This window comes from Gymnoscopelus microlampas (assembly GCF_963454915.1).
Source record: "Gymnoscopelus microlampas genome assembly, chromosome: 9".
Taxonomy (NCBI): Eukaryota; Metazoa; Chordata; class Actinopteri; order Myctophiformes; family Myctophidae; genus Gymnoscopelus; species Gymnoscopelus microlampas.
In genome coordinates, this window is record NC_139946.1 from 445363 (window position 1) to 464350 (window position 18988).

Consider the following 18988-nt stretch of genomic DNA (forward strand, 5'->3'; position numbering starts at 1 on the left):
AACAGACAGATAGACAAACGGTGGAATACATTTACATAACATTACATAGGGAACGCAGCCTACAAATAAACCTAAAAGAAGATCACAAATGGTTGCAGCTTTGGTTTTCAAGCAACCATCTTTTCAAGTTGAATTTAAAAGATGGAAATGTAGCAAAATATCCCTTATACGCAGAGGAAGGCCCTTCAATGCTACACAACCCTGTACTGAGAGGACATTTTGACCAAATGTTGTTTGCCGGTGCGGCAACAGACCATGTAGGGTTTGTGCCCAATGTTTTTACAATGATGATATGAGTGAGGATTCCTGTCAAACGCTTGTAGTGCGCTCAAAGTGTTTGACAGGAAGCCTCACTCATATCATCTGCCATTTACTTATGAGAAACGTAGGCTAACTACTTTTGCGTTACCGCCGTTACTCATTACTCATTAGCTCATCTATATATACAATTGGCAAACTGGATGTGTGCGTGTTTGTCTGTTTGTCTGTTAGGTTTCGTGTTTGTTTCGTGTTTGTCACTTGCATGTTAGGTTTCGCTTTCGGTTTGCATGCTGCAGTTAGGTTTCGCTTTAGTTTTGCGCGTTGCCAAAGCATGTGCGAGAAACAAGCACCTGTCTCTTCTGTCTCTGTCTCCGATGTGCGGGCCAGGCTACTAGACGGGAGGGCCGCGTAGCGGCCCGACCCTCTAGTTACTTTACATTTGGTAATTCAAATCAATGAGTGCAGCCTAACGGAGTGACCACCAGTGGTGTAGAGCTGTGCTGGGCTTACAAGGCACACTGGCTACAAGGCTTGCATTGATGTTCTTACTCCTTTCACGAACAAATCCAAAACATTATGTGAACACTTCCCCGACCGTATTAACGGATAACATCTCTGTCTTTCTCAATCTCTGCCATGTCACACAGCTGCAACAAATTAATGTAATACAAAACCATTGGTCACCAATTCCAGCGTAACATCCGTGCAACTCAATATATAAAATATATATATTTTTTAAACAAACATTTTTAACTCAAATCTTTGCTTCTGGGGATTCTACAAATGTCTTGTACGTTTCTATATCCGTGGCTCTCAAACTTTTTCATGTCAAGGACCCCAAAATGATATGTATTTGGCCGCAGACCCCCACCTCAAAATATTGTGTTCCAGGGACCCCCCAGAAGCAAAGATTTGAGTTAAAAATGTTTAAAAATATATATTCAAAGATTTGCACCCATTTTCACGATCTTTCAAAAATAGCAGATCTTTTTGAATAGCCACAGACATCTTAAAATGACACACAGATGTGTTCCCGGTCTAAAAGGGTTAAAGACGGGGTGCCGTGATTTTCAGTGATCCCCCCCCCCTAAAACATTTTCAAAAAAGTGTACAGAAATTGTTAAAATTATGTCTTTATGTGGACACGCCTCCAGTTCATTAAGTATACCTGGTTCTCACCTTAGCACCTCCTCCACCACCTTAGAACCACCCACCTGTCCTAGTCCCTCCTCCTCCTCATGCCCACACCTGTTGTGTTATGATAATGAGGGGGAGGGTATGTTTTTACTATGTCACTAAAGCGCTGTTTTTCTATTGGCACGTTTGACCCTCAAGGTTTCAGCCTCCAGGAAGAAACTCCAAATAGTCAGAGAAGACATAAAACACCATAAAACCACCACCGGAGGGCTTAATGAAGTTCTATCAACCTCATAGACACATGAAAAACAGAAAAAGTGCAAAAACATGGCACAAGCTCTTTAAAGAACAACTTGACCCATCCTCAACCTTATCTTCATATAATTGGTCCTCACTAATGCTCATTATAAGATGACACCATTTCTGTCTACGAATTAACCACTTAAGTCCTATTTCAGATCATAGTGAAAATAGCTGATCTACAAGCTCACAATGGGGAGCTTGTACATCTGTTATCTAAACAAGGTTTTAGTTTAAATACAGCATCACAATGATATTAAAAATAAAATGTACTACAGAACGTAATTTGTACTTTTGAATACTTGAGTATATACTTGAGTATATGTTGCTTTGCTTACTGTCTGCATGAGAGGGTAGGAGCAGCCTGGACAGCATCAGGAGAAACAGCGCCCCCCTGGTCAAGGCTGGTTGATGCAGGTCACTGCAGGCGTCCATGCTCTGGCTGTGGACCCGCCTCCTGTGGTCTTGTCACCACCGCTGATTGGCTAAGAGCTCATGAAGTTACAGATTGACACCTGCAAGGAAAAAGAAGATGCGTTGAGCGTTACTCCAGTCTTAACTCTTAGCCTGGCACCGACAAGATTTCTCCTCAGATTCCACTAACGCACAGCCTGCCACTGACGAGTTTGACAAGATTTGTGTTTTCAGTGTTTTTCCACCAGATGGTGCTGTTCGCTAACCTATGAAGGATGCCTTACCCAGAAATTACGTCATAACATATTTTTTTTAAAAGCTTGTTTACTTTCTGTTCCTTCTTTGTTTATTTTTGGCAAAAACAAGCCACATTCAACTGGTCACATTCATGCAACGGATAACCGCGACTGGACATTTTTTTCCCCTCGATTCTACGAGACCACTGTGCGTGTAATGAGGCGATCGCCGTGAGGACGGCGAGCACAGAAAATATTCCATGATTTTTCAAAAGTTAGTAAAAACAACTGAAAATCGCTGGCAGTGGCGTGGCAACTGGCAAACAATGTTTTATTTTGTGTCAGTAAAAAGGGTTAAAGGCTCTTGTACATTGAGTCTGTGTTTTCCGCCCTAAAGTATTGGGGTGCAATACGGTAGTCCGACAGCGCATTCCTCCGACAGCGCAGTGCTCCGACATTAAACAGTAAACCCGAACCAAACCCGCACCCTAACCCTAACCGCACGCGGATGCCACATAGTCGGAGAAAAGGTCTGTCGGATTAACGCATGCCTCCCAAAGTATTGCACATTAATGAATGCATACGACCTCACGTTGTCACTGAAGAAGTACAATCACTCGGTCACACACCGTTGTACTGAAGAACTATAGCACTCTCTCGGTCACACACCGTTGTACTGAAGAACTATAGCTCTCTCGGTCACACACCGTTGTACTGAAGAACTATAGCTCTCTTGGTCACACACGTTGTTACTGACTTCTGAGCTTCACCTCTGTGAGTTACAAACTGTTATATTACCTGCGAATTTGCTAACTTTCCCTTACTATGAAGGAAGGAACTCACCATCATATCATTGTGTCCACGGCATTACCAGGCTAAGATAACTAAAACCATGTTGAAATCATCTCAGGGAAACTAAACATACTGTAGCTGCAAAGAAATTCTACATTCCATCGAAACTTTAGCGGGTGTTATATTGAAACATGTGGCCTGTAGAATGAGGTCACCCTAGAATGTGTCTCAAAAGAAACTCCTGTGAGACACCTAGGGTAACATCATTGTACAGGTCACAGGTTTCAGTGTGACACCTCCTGGGAGTAGTCTACTGATGGGTATTGTATTGGCTTGGCTGAATGCTTGGTTCCGATTGGTCAATCACTGAGTTCAGCGGTCTGTTATTTTTCAATGACCGCTGAACTATTATTATGTTTTCCATAATATCCAACATGGCGGCCATGTAAACAAAGACACAACGTCATTTACAGCTAAACAGTACACTCAAGAAAGTTTTTAGAAAACATTTTAGATGAGAAATAGATAATGCAGTATCAGAATATTGATTCTATTTGATGAACACTTAATACAGGTGTTTTCCGAGTTGCACTGAATGCACCTGGGGCTGGGCCTGGCTTAAATAAATAGACTACTTTAATTACCGTAAGCAATGAAATAAATCAATCAAATTGTTTTGTTAACAACAAAATGATTACTTTTGGGCAAATGTATTATTGTATGTTTATTAAGCAGCCGTGTAATAAGCGGGACAATTAAATAAATAATCGTACTTTTTACTCCACTACAATTATTTGAAAACTTTAGTTAGGCCAGAAGAACAAAATGATGGAAGTTTGGAATACATTCCACCAACTCAAGATTCACTGCTGCAGCATGTGACGTGAGTTGTCTACCAGTCTAGGATCTGGGCCTCGTCTGAACTGGCCCAGCAGCCGACACCTAGTCCAGAAGGAGGGGATGGACATTGGATGTCGACAACCAGGTCTGGCTTCCTGTGTGGAGCATTCTACTGGCTTCCTGTGTGGAGCATTCTACCGATGGCATCAGAAGCCTGCATTAAACTGGCCAAGTGGTTGTGATGCAAGGTGCTCATGAAAGAAGGCACACTGGACTTGCACAGATCTTTGCAGTTGTCCATGTGACAGATCATTTTAATATGTTGTTATTCTAGAAAGTGAAGCTAATAATTCACTTCATGCAGGTTATCCAGTTTTCAATGTGTCCTACCACTAACCAAGATGAAAATGATGTAAATATGCATTGCTAGAATGAACATATTTATTTGATCTTGGTACAAATAAAAATCAAGTGGTATTCACAATAGCTTAAATGCATTCCTTGACACAGAACATGTAATTTTGACACCAAGATTAACCTTCTAAGTGGCTTGGAAGCCGAGATATTGGCACTTGTAGTTATTACATGGTGGCCATCTTTGAAATCCAAGATGGCCGCATTCCGCCATCTTGATGATGTGGCTCCTACCAAAAACGTAAAGTTATGGTGATGGAGAGCATGTGGAAATAATGTGGTGCTTTTTGGTCGCCGTGTCCACATCTGGACTTAAGCGACCAGAATAATTGCCAGAATTAACCAAATGTTCAAATATTGGCAGAAATAGTCACTTGCTGATATTCTCAATAGCTTTATTAAATTCCTTGACCCCAAAAATATATATTTTGACACCTAGACTGACCGAGCTATTGGCACTTATAGATATTACATGGTGGCCATCTTTGAAATCCAAGATGGCCGGCTATTCTGCCATCTTGATGACGTGGCTCCCCGTCCAAAATGAAACGTGTGGTGATGGAGAGCATGTAGAAAAAATGTGGCGCTTTTGTCAGCCGTGTCCACATTTTTTTGCTAACAGACCGGGCTAAAAGGATTTCATACATTTGGAAACTTGTGAAATGGGACATAATTCAAAATGAGTACTTTTGATACTTTAAGTATATTTTGATTCCAATACTTTTGTACTTTTATCACTTTTGTACATTTTTAATACCGGACTTGTACTTGTATAGACTATTCTGTTACAAGATACTTGTAACTATCTGGTATTGATACTTGTACTTAAGTAAAACATGTGAGTACTGTCTTCCATCACTGTGTTGGTGTCAGAATGAAAAGACCAGAGAGAGAGAGAGAGAGAGAGAGAGAGAGAGAGAGAGAGAGAGAGAGAGAGAGAGAGAGAGAGAGAGAGAGAGAGAGAGAGAGAGAGAGAGAGAGAGAGAGACTGACAGGGACATAGAGAATGTCTGGGCCTGGTGATGAGCGCCTTAAGCTCTTCTTATCAGCGTTGCCAGAGAGAAATACGCAACCAGGCCTATGAAAACACGCCCAAAAGAATCAACTACTAAGCGACATGAACGCTTTAAACCTCATCGGCTATTTGAAAATAGCCGATCTACAAGCTTACAACGTGACACACATTGTGAGCTTGTAGATCTGCAATTTATTTTTATTTTTTAATCAAATGTGGAATATTTGGAAGAATTTTGAAACATTCTAACAACACAAATCTGGTACGGGGTTCCCTGGCACATACAATATTCAGATGGGGGTTAGGCCAACCACGTACTGTTTTAAATAATCATTTTAAAATTGGGAAACAAGCCCTAATGAGCAACTACACTTTAGAAAGAAGCCCGAAAAAAACGAAACCTTTTGTACTTTTACTCAACTACCAAAATGTACAAGCAACTTTACAGAAAAACATGCCCAACGTCGCTTATAATGAGCGGACATGGCAACCCTGGATCTTATCCCTGCATGGGAAAGTACATTCTGCCCTGTCTGTCTGCCAAAGGCCTTTTTGTTACAATGTTAGAAAGCCTCACTTTCTCCTCTCTAAGTCTGAAGTCCAGGGCAGATAACACACACAGTGTCTCTCACACAGACACACACACATACACATACAGTGTCTCTCTCTCTCTCACACACACACACACACACACACACACACACACACACACACACACACACACACACACACACAGTGTCTCACACGCACGCACGCATGCAAAAACACACACACACACACACACACACACACACACACACACACACAGTGTCTCATGCACGCACGCACGCACGCACGCACGCACGCGCACACACACACACACACACACACACACACACACACACACACACACACACACACACACACACACACACACACACACACACACACACACACACACACACACACAGGAATGAAGTCATTCATTCAGAAAATGTATGGAGGAAGGGGGGTTGGGGGAACAATGTGCAGGATTAGACGAATGGACTTCCATAAGACAGAGCTTTATGTTCAGAGGCAACCCGAAGACACGGGCCACATCATTCAGACTGAGTGGGAGTTTATGAGTGTCGCCGGCTGACAGTTTGTGTAATGGGAATCCTAAAGCTAAGAGCCAGACTAATACTGGATGGGTAAAGTAATATATCCCTTTAAAGGCAGTGGTGGAAAGTACTGTACTTATTTGACTGGAGTATTTTCTGATTTCTGACTTTTACTTCTAATCCACTACTATCGCAGAGGCAATTTTTTTACTGCACTACAATTATTTTAAAACTTGAGTTACTAGTCACTGTGTAGATCTTTATTGCATTAACCACTTCATCCCTCGTCGCTTTGCGGCGCGTTGTGAGCTTGTAGATCTGCTATTTTCAGAAGATTTCTATACTTTTTGAACACGTGTGAATTCTACATAATGAGAGCTTTTACTTTTGGTACTTTAAGTACATTTTGATAGCAATAGTTTTATACTTTTACTCAAGTACATTTTGCTTACAGCAGTTTTTCTCGTAACAGAGTATTTCTACATTGTGGTATTGATACTTTTACTTAAGTAAAACATGTGAGTACTCCTTCCACCACTGCTTTAAAGGTATACTATGTAACTTCTGTGGCTTTCTTTTTGTAAACAATGATTCAAACTTCGCCCCACCCCTCCCTCTTGGGGGGAGGGGTATATCCAAATAGAATCCCTTTGGACACACCCTTGCGCTGTTATCTCTCAAAAAAGTAACGGCCAAATATGTACCCTGTCTACCAAAACAGTTGAAACACCAAATGTATTTGAGATGAGGTGATGTGTTTCTGCAGGTACTGTAAACACCACTGCACTACCCCAGTGGTTGATGAGTGCTGCAAACATTTACATGTTGTTTTGTTACGTAAACACAGGGCAAATTATATTTTATGGCTTTAATGTTATCACTTTCCCCAGTAAGGATAATTCCTTTTAACAGGTCGTTCATGAAAGTGCTTGTGGTCTTGTTTCCAATGAGAACCTGTGAGCAATTAGGGGTTAAGAGTCTTGCTCAGGGACAAATTTCATTTCATCGACACATATGCTGACATGGCCTGGAATCAAACCTGGGGCAACCAGGGCCTCTGGCTCTCTAGGCGGGCCAACCACACTAACCATTCAGCTATGGCCGCCCCCATATGTGTAGTGCAGGGGTGTTCAACGTTTTCAGGCCAAGGACCCCCTAGCTAAGTGATCACAACAAAATCAAGAGTGTCTGCTTTCTGTTGGATTGTCGTGACGGCACAATTTCTTTCTCCGATTGTACGAGACTCTACTACGTCTTTTCGGCGGGTGGATCGTTGTGAAGAAGAATATTCTATGATTTTTCAAAGGTTAGTGAAAACGCTCGGAATCGCTGGCAAGGGCAGCTATAGACGATGTTTTAACTCTGGCAGTCAATGAGTTAACAGTTTGCAAATAGTACAGTGGTACGATTATACAATGGTGCTGATAAAAGGATAACACGAAAAGCCCTAAGGGTCTTGTTTCCATTGTGGTCCTGTGTATTCAACTCATCGAGACATTTAAAGCCATACAATAATATACATCATTAACACTAAACAGCAATAAACGTATTTGTACAGTAAACAGTTGGGAAGGGGATTATTTCTGATGTTAGGCTTAGAAGACTATTCTAGGACCAGTTACAAATCGCAGACAGGTGCTCTTTAGCTCTTTAGGTAGAGTATTATGAATATATGTATTTTTTAATATACAAATATGTTTAAATATTTCCAACGTCTTGTGACCTTGAACATTGTGTATTTTCGGTTTTCACATTCACAGATTCACAGGTCGCTAGAAGTAAGCTTTTCAGCACGACTTCAGCAGCGTTTCAGACGCACTGCAGACAGCTGCTGTTTTATGACTGCTAATGGAACTACATTAGCGTTCCACAGACCTAGCCTGGCTGTCGGGAAGGGGGGGGGGGGTATTCCCAGGTGGGGATGTCCTGAGCTGACATGCTGCATCTCTCTACAAGAGGCAACTACATTTAACCACTTCAACCCCACCATCTGGGGAGTTGGGGAAGCTTTTGCAGAAAATAGCAGATCGCCAAGCTCACAACATGTCGCCCTGCGACGCCTTGTGAGCGTACAGAAAACAGAAACTATACTAGCATGGAGCCTTGAGGGACTTAAGCGGGGGTTTAAGTGGTTAAGATGATGGTGCAAATTTGTACTCTAAGGGGCCATATGTTTTGAGTTTTTTTACAATGGGAGATGCTGCATTTCTGTAAACCAGCGTGACGTGACGGCGGGTCTCCCTCTTTCTTTGGTGTTTTGCCCTGGTGGGCGTGGCTATACGCCTATCCCTAACCCCGATCCTGACCTCACAAAAACTATGCCTAAACCTAACCCTAACCATAAACTTAAAGTAATACTGTACTAGGTAACTTTTCAAAAAAAATAAAGTTAAATTGTGTATCTTTTGTGAGTGGCAAATGTTTTACAACACCCATTCCATGAATTTCACCCCCGAAAGCCTTTTATAAACATATTTTCTATTGAAAGTGGACAGGGGCGTCTTTCCCACGAAAATGACGTCATCCGTCCGGAAAAAAATGGAAACGGTAATGCACCGGTTTCCTGTTTAGCCTGGAACTACTGCGTTAGTGCAGGGCGGCAGTGGCTCAAGGGTAGAGTGGCCGGGTAGAGTGAACTGGAAAACCGTAAGATTCCCAGTTCGATCCCGGGCTGGGGCGCTCCCCTAGAGTTAGTGTTGAAGTGTCCTTGAGCAAGACTCTGAACCTAATTGCTCCCGATGAGCAGGTTGGTGCCTTGCATGGTTTCCTCCGCCATCGGTATATGAATGTGTGTGTTAATGGCACAATCAATGTAAAGCGCTTTGGATAGAAGCGCTATATAAATGCACCATTTACCATTTAGTAACAAAAAGGAATTTCACGCAGTTTTTATGGCATTATAGGATTTGAAGATGGAAGAACAACAGCAAAAGAAAACACAGCTCACGGTAACTAAAGCTCCACTGGCTAAGAGAAACGTTCCGCAGATAGTATTAAACAACAAAAAGAACGCTTTTTGAAATGCGTCCGTCACATCCGGTCGCGCAAGATCCCGCCCCTAGCAGCCGCTGATTGGTTTGCACACGCAGCAGTGCAGAGTAGCCCTACCCTCTGAGCGATCCTAGATGGAGGCTGTATTGTGAACCTGTCAATACAGGCCACATCTGGCGGAGTCAGGTTACAAAACCACACCCACCTGTAAAACACAGAGAAAAGAGAGAGTCCGTGACGAGGCGTATTTTTGTGCTTGCTTGCTTACGGCCATACCACCCTGAACACGTCCAATTCCGATCTCGGAAGCTAAGCAGGATGGTTAGTACTTGGATGGGCCTGGGAATACCAGGGGCTGTGAGCTTTGTAGTGGACCACAATGGGAACAAGCTTTATTTTTGTATTTTGAATGTCAATAAAAATGTATTTCTATTTCTTATTGTGACGTTTTTTATGAGCAGAAATATTTTCCACTTGGTCGATTGGAAATGTTTTCGGCTGTGAAAAAGCAAACCAAAAAAAGAAAGGTTTCGGCGGACACAGGCCGCAAAGGCCGAGGCATACGTCGTTGTGTGATGGTGTCGCGCTACGGGAATAGCAGACCTACAAGCTCACAACGCGTCGCATCCCGACGCATTGTGAGCATGTACATCTGCAATTCTCGGCCATTCTCTGCGATGGTGAAAACCCTAACCCAAACCTGACGGAACATAAATTTGGCTTAAAGGAAAAAAAACTAAACATCACACTTCTGGTGAAAAAGTTAAAAAAGCCTTAATTCAGATGGCAGTTGAAAGTTAATTATCCCCGCCACAGTTTTTAATTCACTTTCAATGATGAAATAGCCATCTGAATAAATACTGTTTTATCTTTTTCACCAGAATAGTGCCATTTTTTTTTCATGCTCGGACATCGTCGAGCGTTAAAAATGGCAGTTCTACAGGCTCACAGCAGGTCTGCTATTTTTTTAATCTTTTTTTTCTTTTAACTTGAAAGTGTGAGAACTACTGATTTAGAAGGCAGCTGTAGAATCGGCCTCAGGTCTTAATGGGTTAAAGGTCTTCATATAGTAGGGAGGTGTGGAGACAGCCAGTCGGGTAGGCCAACAGGAAGTTCTCGGCGTGCGTCATGTGTGAGGGTTGTAAAAGCCCATTTTGGCACGCTGCCACAGCAGTAGTGGCAGTGTCGCTATACTTGTCACAGGCTAGCAAACATTCTCTCAGATTATCACCCGAAAGTCATGCATGCTGATCTCTCTCTCTTTCTGTGTGTGTTTGTCTGTGTGCGTGCCTGTGTGTGTGCGCGCGCGTGTGTGCGCACTATGGGGCAGTCACATACACTGCGAAGCATGAGGTATGGTAATGCTACGATTTGTTACAGTCAGAATGCAAGAAGTACCAGAATGACTCACTTTGTTTGTATGACAAAAAGCAAAAAAAAAACATTAAGTGCATTACACATTAAAACAGTACCAGCTCAACTGAAAAGAAAATCCTGTGCATCCAAGATTCAAGTCTCTTGAATCTTGAATCTTAATCCTATAACCCCAACCTGAATCCTTTTCTAATTGTCTAAAAAACTAATGTCAACGTAAAACTACCATTTATCTGGTTTAGGACCATTACAATTGTCTTCACAATGTCTTGTTTTTCAAATTCTATATGCCACAAACGCACCCACGCACGCACACAGGCACCCAGGCACACACGCACACACACAGGCACGCACACAGACACACACACAGGCAGGAAACACAGGCACGCACACAGACACGCACACAGGCACGCACACAGACACGCACACAGGCAGGAAACACAGGCACGCACAGAAAGCAGAGGCTCCGGCACACACAGAGGACAAATAGGGTCATGTATTTCCTTAAGTACATGAGTAGAATTTTGGCGTTTTGTCTGCATGCTGAGGCAGCCTGGATTGAATAATTGATGCCGTTTTTTAAAAGCAGACTCTCAGCCAATTACTGCAAAGCGCAGGTCTCTTCCTGTATGCTGCGTGCCTGTGTTTAACACAAATCGTCTCTGTCAGGTGGAAAAGCTCACATGTCCAAAACTGTTACTTTTCAGGATTCAAATTAAAAGTAGCAGATCTACAAGCTCTAAACGCGTCGCTTCACCCCACGTTTCAAGCTTGCAGTTCTGCTTCTTTTGATGCTTTTGAGTGACGCTGTAATATGATCAAGTAGGGCGTTAATTTCCGGGGGAAAAAGCACAAATAGGTAGAATATGGAGTTCAGAGGTTTCTGCCCGACAGCAACGGAATATGAGCACAGTGCTGGGGAACCGAAGCCATATACACTGTCACAAGACAGTATGGAACAGCCAGCTTATCATTTATCCAACCCAAAACAAACCTGAAGTCCACAAATTCGGTCCCACGAGTCATTGTGAGTTGACCTTTAAAGGACGACTTCACCCATTTTCAACCCTCATATAATTGGTCCTCACTAATGCTCATGATAAAATGGTACCATTTTATTTTTAGTATTAGTGAGGACCAATTATATGATGAAGATAGGTTGAAAATGGGTGAGCTAGTAGATCTGACGTGTTTCGGCTAATATTCCCTTCAGAATAGGGATGCTAGGGTTCAAGTGGCTAGCTAATGTAAACAAAAACAAAAAAAAGGTTCCTGTCACAAAGATTTGGCATCCCCCTGTAGTAGGCTAACTCTGAGGACCCCTAGACCCCCTGTTGAAGACCCATGCTGAATAAATGTAAAAACCTAAATGCAGCTGTTGTTACTGACAGTTGGCTGGTATTCATGATAAGCCTCTAAATTACCATGAAGTAACAAATCACTGGAGTATAAAATTAACCCATTGAGACCTGAAGCCGATTCTACATGTCTCCGAAATCTCAACAGTATTCTGAAAAACGTTTGTTTCTATATCAGTGGTGCTCAATCTTTTTCATGTCAAGGACCCCCAAAATTATAAGTATTTGGCCGCGGACCCCCATCAAAATATTTTGTTCCAGGGACCCCCAGAAGCAAAGATTTGAGTTAAAAATGTTCGCTTTGAAAATATATATATTCAGAAGATTTGCACACATTTTCACGATTTTTCAAAAATAGCAGATCTACAAGCTCGTAGCGCGGCACTCGCGCTACGAGCTTGTAGATCTGCTATTTTTGAATAGCCCAAAGTGTAAAATAATGTTTTTTTTTTGCTCAAATCTAAAAATGAGACAGTTCCAGGTCTCTTAAACATGTAGGAATTTTGCCAAAAAGAGGATTTTTTTTTGTTAAATTAATTTCTGTTAAAGTATAACTTTCTTTTTCCTTAAACGTGTTCAAAACTAATTGGATATTCAGTTCATGGCTGCAGTACAAGCAGTGGTGTTAAATTATGTCGCATTATGTTATGTTGCATTAACATTGTACAGTAATGGGAGCTGTACTCTCAAGTGCTATTAGGATGTGTGGATGTTGATGTGGGTATCTTGCGTTTGCAAGTGAAACTTTGCAAACGCATTTGCGTTACGTTGTGTAGTGTGCAAATGCCACCCTTTCAACATTGCCCTATCATAGCGCCACCAGGAGGCTGATTTTTGCTAAACAATTTTAAACAAAGTAGAAGTAAAAGTACAGTAAATTGAACCCATTAAGACCTGAAACGGTGTCATTTTTAGATTTGAGCTAAAAAGCATTATTTTACACTTTGGGCTATTCAAAAATAGCAGATATACAAGCTCGTAGCGCGGCACCGAGGGCCGCGCTACAAGCTTGTAGATCTGCTATTTTTGAAAAATCGTGAAAATGTGTGCAAATCTTTGAATATATTTGTTTTTAAAGCGAACATTTTTAACTCAAATCTGTGCTTCTTGGGGTCCCTGGAACAAAATATTTTGGTCCTTGACATGAAAAGGTTTGAGCACCACTGATATAGAAAAATACGTTTTTCAGAAAACTGTTGGGATTTAGGAGACATGTAGAATCGGCTTCAGGTCTCAATGGGTTAATATAATCCAGTAAATGAAAAATACCTCAAAATTGTACTTAAGTACAGTACTTGAGTAAATGTACTTAGGTACTTTACACCACTGATAAATACAACTCATAATCATTATCATTAAGTAAATGTATGTAGGTAATGTCCACCACTGATGGGGGTAGGGTGGGGGGCTATTTGGAGTTTGGTGGGCCGGGGAGCGATTTAGGAAGCACTTGCACATTGCCCATGCGGTGATAACAGCTGAGCACTGTGCCAGCTCCATAAACACCACGGAAATATAAAGTGCACTCATTCCTCTGCTCTCCACACAGGCAGCATAGGAAGCTAGAAGGCCTACATGGGCAACTGGCGGCCCGGGGGCCACATGCGGCCCCCACCTCACTTAATGCGGCCCGCAAGTTAATATCGGAATACTGATATATTATTGATTTCAGCTGTTACAATTCCCGCTTTAATTACTTCAGTCTATATTAGTAGCTTAATGACTAGTATTACAATTCTTGTCTTTTTTTTATGTTCAATGTATTTGTATTTAAGTTCATAAAGTTAACATAAGTATAACTAAATGCATTTGAAATGAAATAATGTTATTTTTCAGGATTCCAATAAAAAAATAGCCAAAAAAAAATCAGGATTCCAATTCAAAAATTGCAAAAATAGTCGATCTACAATATTACCAATACTTTTGTACTTTTATTCAAGTATTTTTTTTATTCTGGACTTTTACATGTAACAGAGTATTTCTATAATGCATTCATGATACTTTTACTTAAGTAAAACAATCAAGTACTTTTTTCACAACTTTAAACAAAACAAATCACATTAACCACTAGGATCCCTTTTCCGAGGGGAACATTGGCCGGAAATAGCGGGAGGCGTTGTGAGCTTGTAGATGGGCTATTTTCAGCAAAGAGCTTTGGTGTAGAAGGAAAAAAAGAGGAGACCAAGTACAAGTATTGAAGTTTTAAGTGGTTAACTGTCTGAAAAGAAACATTAAAGCATTGAATAGCAGATCTACAAGCTCATAGCCGCGCTTGTACATTTATTTTAATAGCCAAAGAAATCTAAAGATGTCACAGATAAGTTCCCGGTCTTAATGGGTTAACATGAATCCAACATATTAATAGAAAAGATAATGTGTGAACAAAAAAACATACATTTACACAGCACGTAGTTGTAGTGGGGGCCCTGCTTCATCTCTCTCCTCAACCTTGAAAACACATTCTGCTTTACAACAACACAGGAAGGCTCGGAGCTTTGATTTCTCCATTCTCCTTTCAACTCAGCCACGCAGCACTTTCATTAGATTTGTTTTATTTATGCATTAATGATAGTGAGAAATACTGAAAAATACTAGTCCTGGGCATTTAACCCATTCAATCCGGGAACGCATCTCTGTCATTTTAGATTCCTTTGCCTATAAAAAAAATCACACCCTGTGTGAAGGAAGCGGTGCCTTTGGGGCAGGGCTTAACTAATTTCAGTTCGCCCCTATTGGTGGTCTGAGTCCACTTACCAAATTTGTACTTGGTAGCATGCTGCAAACTGGAATAATGGCTGTTTAAAGCCCAGCCAATGGGCAGACAAAGAGGGCGGGGCTTAAGTAATTGCAGTGCGTCCCTATTGGTGGTCTAAGTCCACATACCAAATTTGGACTTGGTGGCATGCTGCAAACTGGACTTACGGCTGTTTAAAGCCCAGCCAATAGGAAGACAGAGGGGGCGGGGCTTAATTAATTTCAGTTCGTCCCTATTGGTGGTTTTGGTCCATGTACAAAATTTGTACTCCGTAGCATGCTGCGAACTGGAGTTATAGCTGTTTAAATGCCGTGCTCAAACGGACGGACATAACATACGGACAGACATACGGACGTCAAGTGTGTGTGTGTGTGTGTGTGTGTGTGTGTGTGTGTGTGTGTGTGTGTGTGTGTGTGTGTGTGTGTGTGTGTGTGTGTGTGTGTGTGTGTGTGTGTGTGTGTGTGTGTTGAAGTGGCGCATGTGTTGCTTCTTTTGCCGTGTTCAAACATACGGAGGGACATAACATACGGACGGACGGACGGACGGACATAAAGACAGAGTCAAATGTAGAGCGGCTGGCACCGCTAAAAATAGCATATTTACAAGCTCATTAGCTTGTAGATCTGCTATTTTCTGAAAAATCTTGAAAAATCTTTTTAAGCGAATATTTGTAAAATGTTTTGTTACAGGGACCCCCAGAAGCAAATATTTGAGTTACAAATGTTCGCTTTAAAAATATATATATTCAAAGATTTGCAAATATTTTCACGATTTTTCAAAAATAGCAGATCTACGATCTCATAGCGCGGCACTAGGTGCCACGCTATCTAAAATGACAGAGATGCTTCCCGTATTGAATGGGTTAATTAAAATCTGTCTGTCTGTCTGTCTGTCTGTCTGTCTGTCTGTCTGTCTGTCTGTCTGTCTGTCTGCATAGACTGGACTCCAAAAGTCTTGGCATCAAAATGTACTTAAAGTACCAAAAGTAAAAGTACTCATTATGCAGAAATGTCCCATCAAGTTTTTAGCGGTGCAAGCCGCTCTACATTTGACTATGTCTGCGTGTCCGTCCGTCCGTCCGTCCGTCCGTCCGTATGTTATGTCCGTCCGTATGTTTGAACACGGCAAAGTAGCAACACATGCGCCACTTCAACACACACACACACACACACACACACACACACACACACACACACACAAGCCAATACGGCACACATGCGCACACACGAACACACGAACACACGCACACACACACATACACACACACACACACACACACACTTGACGTCCGTATGTCCGTCCGTATGTTATGTCCGTCCGTTTGAGCACGGCATTTAAACAGCTATAACTCCAGTTCGCAGCATGCTACGGAGTACAAATTTTGTACATGGACTAAAACCACCAATAGTGACGAACTGAAATTAATTAAGCCCCGCCCCCTCTGTCTTCCTATTGGCTGGGCTTTAAACAGCCGTAAGTCCAGTTTGCAGCATGCCACCAAGTCCAAATTTGGTATGTGGACTTAGACCACCAATAGGGACAAACTGTAATGACTTAAGCCCCGCCCCCTCTGTCAGCCCATTGGCTGGGCTTTAAACAGCCATTATTCCAGTTTGCAGCATGCTACCAAGTACAAATTTGGTAAGTGGACTCTAATCTCTCAAGAACAGATTCTGCTCTGCGTTGGAATCTGTCGGTAGCCGTGTTGACAACCCGTGCGCATTGGTTTCAAGTGGGTGTGCCTTCAGATCAGGAAGCAGGCCGCGCTTTACCCAATCAAATGTAGTGGGCGGGATTCACGTGTCTGTCCACCCTCCCCCCCTCGAAACTAGCCGAAACTAATTTAACAATAGCGTCCTCGGAGCAGACAAAACCACGGAAAGATATTCACATTTTAACTTACTCTTTCATCATAGAAACAAGTGGGCTTATAACCAAAACCATCCATGTTCTCTGGGAGAAGACGTGGTGTTAGTGTTCCGTGTCGAAATATTGTTAGTGGGAATGAAAACATAGTCGCACCAACCGGAAGTGATGCGCTGAAGGCAGACATGAAACCCCGGTTTCCTTGCACACTGGTGTTACGTTTGCTTCCTGCCAGACCCAACAGACAATATAACAAACAGCAGAGGTCGCTGTTTTTCATTTTCAGTTGGGTCTGGCTACGCAAGACTAAGTGGACTCAGACCACCAATAGGGATGAACTGAAATGAGTTAAGCCCCGCCCCAAAGGCACCGCTTCCTTCACACAGGGTGTGATTTTTTTTTTTTAAATAGCAGATCTACAAGCTCACAACGTGTCGCATCACAACGCGTTGTGAGCTTGTAGAATGGCTATTTTCAAATAGGCCAAATATATATAGTAACTAAAGTTTTCAAATAATTGTAGTGGAGTAAAATTACAATATTTGCCTCTGAGATGTAGTGGAGTAGAATTAAAGTAGAGAAAATGGGAAATACTCCACTAAAGTAAAAAATACCTCAAAATTGTACTTAAGTACAGTACTTACGTACATGTACATAGCTACTTTACACCACTGAGTACACCAGGTATTGGTTGTAATGTCTTCACGAGTGAAATAAGTTTAGTATTAAAGGTTTCACGTGTGGACTGACGTTCAATTTGAACGCTCAACGTCTAATGAGCACCGTCCCAACATTAAAGAACCGAGGCTGGCTATGAAAAACACTCATGAAATTCCAGCTGTGTTTTTTTTTACTCCTCTTCTTGTGAAGTTTGTGGTGAAGGAGATGAGAGAGTTCCAATTCCTTACTTCAAAGACATGAGAAAATAAACAGAACTCTCCTCTCTTCACAAAAAGGTAAAACCCCAAATGAGTTGCAGTAACTTTTACTTTGACACACATCGAAGATGTTAATGTAACTCCGGACGGTCCATTTGGTTCCATTTGAGCTATTTTAACACTTATTTTAATAAAAAGAAGAAGAAAAAAAAGACTTACTGCACCTGTAACATCAGTTACATTCATCACCCTGTGTCACCAAACTATGACTTATATCACCCTGTGTCACCAAACTATGACTTATAACACCCTGTGTCACCAAACTTACTTATTTTCTATCAATTGCACACCCCATGAAGCCTTGAATCCATGGATTTAGTTTTGTTTTTGTGGCATTCCTAAGCCAATAATTTGATTCCCGTCTCCTACCGGCTAATGTATCCGGTAGGAGACACAAAGTAGATAATTTGTGTCTCCTACCGGATACACATCCGGTCATGAAGTTATTGGCTTAGGAATGACACAAAAACAAAAATAAATCCATGAATTCAAGGCTTCATGAGGTGTGCAATTGATAGAAAATAAGTCATTTTTTGGGTGAACTCCTCCTTTAAAGGGACCTGCATGCTACCAAATGAGGTGGTGGGTGATCACCCAAAATGGTAGCATGCGCCCCCTTTTAGAAGGACAATATCAGTTAACAGAACCAAGGACATGTGTTTTCAATGAGTCATCATAATATGGTTGAAATGTAGTTTGAAGTTATAATGGGTTTATATAGAAGGGGGGCGTGTCTGATTAAATTAATATCAAATATGTAAATATTGAATCAAGCAACGTAAAAACTGCCTGGGTGCACACAGAGACACCCAGACGTTAAAGGTTCTATGACATTCATTTCCACTTTTTTTATTTTTTATGTTTTTTTGGGGGGTTTTATGACCTCAATTACACCCAAAAAAAATCTGAAATTTGAACATTCAGTGGATTTTCTGTGGTCTGGGGTTTTCTGAATAATTAGGCTGAAAAGTAATCTGAGCTTGGCCCTTCGACAGTGAGGTCACTGTCGATTAATCCCGCCCACTCTCCTCCTCGCCCCTCCCCTCCCCTATCCTTTCCTTTGGGGGGGCGGAGCAGAGGCGATGATTGACAAGCAAAATCCCTCACCAGCGACACTCGCAGGCAAAGATTTCTTTTTTCTTTGCAGTTGAAAAGGCTTTAGAAATGTTAGAGAAAAACACCTGCCATGGATCAATGGAGTGGAATTTTTGGTTA

General features: G+C 41.7%; 1 protein-coding gene across 1 annotated transcript in view; it reads right to left on the minus strand.

Moving 5' to 3' along the window:
• LOC311051253 (receptor-type tyrosine-protein phosphatase F-like) overlaps positions 1-18988 on the minus strand; it is a 254763-nt gene that overhangs the window by 224796 nt on the left and 10979 nt on the right. Inside the window, exon 2 of the mRNA XM_084065737.1 lies at positions 2037-2213. Within this exon, the coding sequence (XP_083921863.1) occupies positions 2037-2133 (97 nt within the window). The 5' untranslated portion in view covers positions 2134-2213. The remainder of the gene's footprint in view (positions 1-2036; positions 2214-18988) is intronic.